We start from the raw sequence: 5,848 nt of genomic DNA on the forward strand, positions 1-5,848 counted from the left end.
AGTGCATCACTCCTTATGCATTTGTTCAGAATAATTCTTCTCTATCTATTGTTCATAGTCTATTAGAAGTAGAAGGTGCTCTAATGGAATTCTTACCGACAAAAAGGAGTCAAAGTCTTCCGGCCAAAGTCGCCACTTAAATATTCGAACTTGGGGCTTTTGTTTATGGGCGATGATTGGTCTTTCTAAGACTATATTGGTGATCTTTGATTTGGTTACTAATTAAACATGACGTGTCATTTAAACATGATATTATGAAGTACTTCGTCTTATAATATAAGAGCCTTTTTTCACTAGTGTTGGAAATATGAGTAGTGTCAGGCTGTCAGCACCCTGATGTCATACTTCCTCCGTTCCAAAATAAATGACCCAATTTTATACTAACTTAAAAGTTAAGTTAGTATAAAATTGGGTCATTTATTTTGGAACGGAGGGAATGCATGTCTAGAAGTGTGTACGGGGGAGTATATATATGAGTAGTACACATGACCTTCGTTCTTTCAGTACTTGGAGGCAGCATTTGTTTTTCTTCCGTCATCTGTTGAGCAGCAAAGCGAACAACCATGAGGGTAAGAACTTTTTTCTTTTGTTTTCTGAAACAAATCACTCACCTTTCTTGTTTGCATGTTCTTCTTCTTCTTCTTCTTCTTCTTTGGGACTATTTTGTCTGTCGTCTTATCTCTCAATACATCCAGTTCAATTTATTCTTTGCATATTTGCGTAACTTATGAACTGTTCCTTTTACAACTATAAACAAATTTCAGAAGGAGATCATCATTCGGATGTATGTGAACTCGGAGAAATACCAAACCAAAGCCATGAAAGTGGCAGCTACGGCTAGCGGTACGTATATAGGACCATATGCTGGTTCATCATTCTTTCTTTTTAGATTTGTGATTCTTCCATAACGATAGATCGAAGCTTAATTCATTCCTTGCCCGCGAAGCTTTTCCGTTAATTAATTCAAGCCAGCGTTGGCACGAGATGATTAACTGGGTTGGGACTTGGGAGGAGTATGCAGGGGTGGAGTCGGTGACGCTGGCCGGCGGCGACAAGAATCTGCTGCTGGTGATCGGCGACGACGTGGACTCGAACAAGCTGACCAAGAGCCTCAAGAAGAAGGTGGGCGCCGCTGAGATCGTGGAGCTGAGGACGCTCGACACGTTCGGCGCGTCGTCGCTCCCGCTCCCGCCGGGGACAAAGGGGCCGGTGGCGCCGTACAACGGCTCGCAGCACTACCAGTACGGCGCGGCGCCAGGCCCGTACGCTTACCACCACCACCCGTCGCCGCTGGCCGCGCAAGGCGGCTATGGCTATGGCTACGGCTACGGCAGCAGCTACTCGCGAGCGGTGGCGCGCAGCCACCCGGGCAACTACTCGCCGCTGGTCGAGAGGCACGACTACTACCCCATGGAGCACTCCTCCTCGTCCGGCAGCGGCGGCGGCGGCGGCGGCAGCAGCAGCACCAGCTACAGCTCGGTGCCTCGCCGCGATAGTGGCTCCGGTGGCTGCTGCATACAGTAGCAGGCGCCACCCCGTGGCCTGCACAACATCCATCCATCTCCGCTTACAGTTACAGCTAGATTGATCTTCTCATGAAAGTGTTCTTCTTTTCATCAGTTTGGAAGGTTGTAGCCGACTTTGTAAATGTTAATTAGCTGGTTGTCGCCCTGTTGATGGTCTGAAGTGGCGTCAGATGTTTCTGTAATTACGTTGCTACTTCAGTTTGTGTTGTCGATCATGATCAGAGTCGCGTACTCCATTTTCATCTGAACTTTGCTAACTGCGTTCGGGCTGTTGAACCAGAGGTAAAATTAGGCGGAGAATCACAAGAAGTCACTACTCAGTACTCACCAATCGGCCGTCGTTATTTTCCGACTCAAAGGGAAATGTTAACCTGTCGTTTCTTAGCTTTGGCCGGACTTCAAATCGTTGGCAACCCAGCAGTAGCTGCCATTTTGAGTCCGGTGACTTTCCAAAGGGGTTGGTTGAAGTTCATTAGTAGTGAGATTTAGAATGACAAGTGGAACCATCCTAGATATTTAGCACATCAGTAGTGAGATATACAATGATAAAGATAACAATCCTAGATAAGCTAGCTTAATTAGATCTATCAGCAATCCAACTACATCTTTGTCACTGAAATAGTCCCAATTGACACAGCGCTATCAACTTTACCACGGGGCCAATCCATGTGATATAGTTTGTCTGTGCCTCCCCAAAGTCAAGTAAACTGCTTCTTCTAGCTAGGGAGTACTAATTTTGAAGTTGGCATCAGTGTGCACGAAATTTCTGAACGTGAGATGGACCATAGAGAAATTTGAGAAAATCACACGTTTCGTCCACCAATTCTCTGGCGCACTATAGTTTGTCCCCGCAAGTTGAGAAACACATCCTATACATGCGAATACGGTCGCGGACCATGTCGTCCGGCCATCTCAAACAGCCTTCATGTAAGGAAGAAATATACTTGATGGAGTAGTAATCCTACATGAAACCATGCATGAGAGGCACTGAAAAAATATCAGTGGAGTAATTTTTATTAAGATTGACTTTGAAAAGGCCAATGACAAGGTCAAATGGTCATTCCTTCGAGGCCCAAAGGATTCTCCGATAAATGGCGTCAATGGATACAAGGTTTTGTTGTTGTAAAAGTCCATGATGACGTGGGCCATTATTTTCAGACAAAAAAAGGATTACGTCAGGGTGACCACATGTCTCCAATGTTATTTAACATTGTTGCTGACATGTTGTCTATTCTGATTGATCACGCCGAGCAGGATTGTCAGATTGCAGGAGTAGTAACACATCTTGTGGATGATGGCCTCTCTATTATGCAATATGCCGATGATACGATTCTTTTTATGGAACATGGCAGGCCAAGGCTCGAAAGTTGAAACTCTTTCTTTCAATATTTGAGCGAATGTCGGTCAAAATTAACTTTCATAAAGTAAACTATTCTGCTTTGGAGAAGACAAAGAGGCGGCAACTGATTATGCTGACTTGTTTGACTGTGCATAAGGCCCGATTAAATATTTGGAAATTACGATTCATTATCTTGTCTCACTAATATGGAGTTAAAACATGTAGAGGAGTGTTTAGAGAAACAATTGAGCAGTTGGAAAGGCAAATTGCTCTTTGTTGTAAGACAACTGGTCTTGATCAATTCTATCCTCACAAATATGGTTCTGTATATGCTTTCTTTTTTCCAACTCCCAAAAGGGGTCTTACAATGGCTACCTTATTGCAGACCCAGATTCTTTTGGAAATGAAATAGTTAAAAGAAAAGGTATAGACTAGCAAATGGATCGTGGTTTGTAGGCCGAAATACCAAGGTGGCCTTGGCATTCATGACCTGCGGGTCAAAAATAATGCCTTACTTAGCAAATGAGTATTCAGACTACTTACTACTAACTGCGGATGGCGTATGACAATCCTGACTGCGTAATAAGTATCTAGACCAAAAAGTTGTCTCTCAGGCCTATTGGAAACCCGGTGACTCACACTTTGGTGTTGGGCTAATGAAGACAAAGAAACATCATTTTTGCTTTGGGTCTTTTGCGATAAAAGACGGGTCAGAGATTTGTTTCTGGGAGGACAAGTGGCTAGGCAATGCGAGCCTCCGAGAACAATATCTAACTTTTTATCTCATTGTTCGCCATAAGAATGATACTCTTGCGCATGTGCTCAGCTCATCCCTGCCAGATATTGCTTTCTGGCGGGATCTGATTGGCCCTCGTCTTCTGTCATGGCAAAAATCTTTTATCCAGATTGGAGTCGATTAACCCGACACAAAGACGAAATGAGTTTCGTTGGAGTGTCACTACATCTGGATCCTTCATAGTCGACTCGATATACGGTGCACTCACTCATTTAGAGGTTCCAGTGGATAATAACATGAAAGTTTGGAACTCCAAGATTGCACTAAAAGTTAAAATCTTCATTCGGTATCTTCAGAGGGGAGTTCTGCTAACCAAAGACAACCTCGTCCGCCGCAACTAGCAAGAAAGCAAGAAGTGTAGTTTTTGTGCTCATGACGAGACAATTAGACACCTCTTCTTTCAGTGCAAGTTTGCGCATTTTACATGGCCAATCATCTAAGTAGCGTCTAATTTTTATCCGCCCACAAGTGTTGCCAATATTTTTGGTCGTTGGTTGGACAGTATCCCAAATAGGTTCAAAGCGCTAATAAGGTTGGGAGCGTATGCTTGTTATGGTTGCTTTGGCTATGCAGAAATGATTTGGTTTTTGATAGCAAAAGTTCATCTCCTTTGTAGGTTAGTTTCCGTTGTACGCACTCGCTTCAGATGTGGTCTATGCTACACCTAATGGAGTGCCAATTGTTGTCAAGGTGGTGCGTATGCGGTTGGAGCGTGTGGCCATGAAGGTTTTGACCAAACATGGGCGACAGCATAATCTTCGGATCGGTTCGTCACCTCCTTCGACATAGGTATAGTGTCGGTCATATGACTCTTCTGTTACCGATATGTTCGTCTTTATTTTCTTTTTGCCAGACTATTGATGTTGGCTGTGTGCATCTTAGATATGCAGAGGCCGAGTGTTGCTCATCATGCTTTGTATCCACTTGATGCTACATTTTGAGTTAATAAATGCACCCTTTTCAAAAAAATACACGCGAATACGTAACCCTCTACAGTTCCTTTACATAACACTCTCCGGTCCCTCGTTCTCGTGCCATCACATACCCCCTCCGGCGTGTGTCAGTCTATTTTTCCGGTCCCACCCCTACCGTTCATGGATAATAACCCACACTCCACACCAGATTTGTTGCAGTCCGAAATCCCCAATCCCCAATCTCCACCCCCGGCCGTCTTAAATCCCCGCTTCCTCTTCGCAATCCCCTCTCCAAATCCATGGATGGTAAGAGCGTCGAGGATGGTCACGAGATCTTTGTTGTCGTTTCCCCTCTAGCAGAGTCGGTGCACGTTGCCGTTGCCCCTCCAGCAAAGCAGTGCGCCTGGTGGACAAAGTCGTGTGAACCTGCACTGGTGGGCTGGGAGGAAGTTCATGCATGTGGCAGCGCGAGTAGCCAGAACTCCGGCCGGGTTCCGGCTATGTTCTCCTCCAGCGCACGCCTAGGATGGATGCGTTGGAGGCTGATACGTCTATGACGTATCTATAAATTTTGATTGTTTCATGCTATTATATTATTAATATTATATACTTTATATGCCATTTATACCATTTTTGGGAACTAACCAATTAACCTAGTGCCAGTTGTTGTTTTATGCTTGTTTTTGTTTTTACAGAAAATCCCTACCAAATGGAGTCCAAACGCTACGAAACTTTTTGACGATTTTTTCTAGACCATGAGGGACCCTACAAGCTTCGGGGAAGGACCAAAAGCCAGACGAGGAGAGGATAAGACAACAGGGCACACTCTAGGGGGTAGGCGTCCCCTGATGTCTTGTGGGCTCCTCGTGGCCCCTTCTGACCTAATTCTAGTGCTATAAATTTCCAAATATTCCAAAACTAACAGAGGAAGCCACGATACAATTCTTTGGCTCTTGCAAGCCTCTGTTCTTCCGCGATCCCATCTGGAGGCATTTTCTAGTAATTTGCCGGAGGGGGAATCGATCACCGAGGCCTTTTTCATCAACCTTGCTGCCTCCATGATGATGTGTGAGTAGTTCCCCACATGACCTAAGGGTCCATAGCGGTAGCTAGATGTCTCTCTCTCTTGTTTTGATCTTCAATACAATGTTCTCTTTGGAGATCAATTTGATGTAATATTTTGTGGTGCGTTTGTCGGGATCCGATGAATTGTGGATTTATAATCAGAACGATCATTGAAAGTAATTTAGTTATTTGTAAGCTTTATTATGTG

At 44.4% G+C, this 5,848-nt stretch overlaps 1 protein-coding gene across 1 annotated transcript; it reads left to right on the forward strand.

Annotated features, from left to right (window-relative positions):
* The first annotated feature begins 485 nt into the window (after positions 1 to 485).
* On the forward strand, positions 486 to 1,694 carry LOC109740078 (uncharacterized). Its single transcript, XM_020299111.4, has 3 exons — positions 486 to 569; positions 765 to 843; positions 1,022 to 1,694. The coding sequence occupies exons 1-3, from the start codon at positions 564 to 566 to the stop codon at positions 1,522 to 1,524; spliced, it is 588 nt and encodes a 195-aa protein (XP_020154700.1). The 5' UTR covers positions 486 to 563; the 3' UTR covers positions 1,525 to 1,694.
* Positions 1,695 to 5,848: the final 4,154 nt, after the last annotated feature.

Source organism: Aegilops tauschii, chromosome 6, assembly GCF_002575655.3.
Source record: "Aegilops tauschii subsp. strangulata cultivar AL8/78 chromosome 6, Aet v6.0, whole genome shotgun sequence".
Taxonomy (NCBI): domain Eukaryota; kingdom Viridiplantae; phylum Streptophyta; class Magnoliopsida; order Poales; family Poaceae; genus Aegilops; species Aegilops tauschii.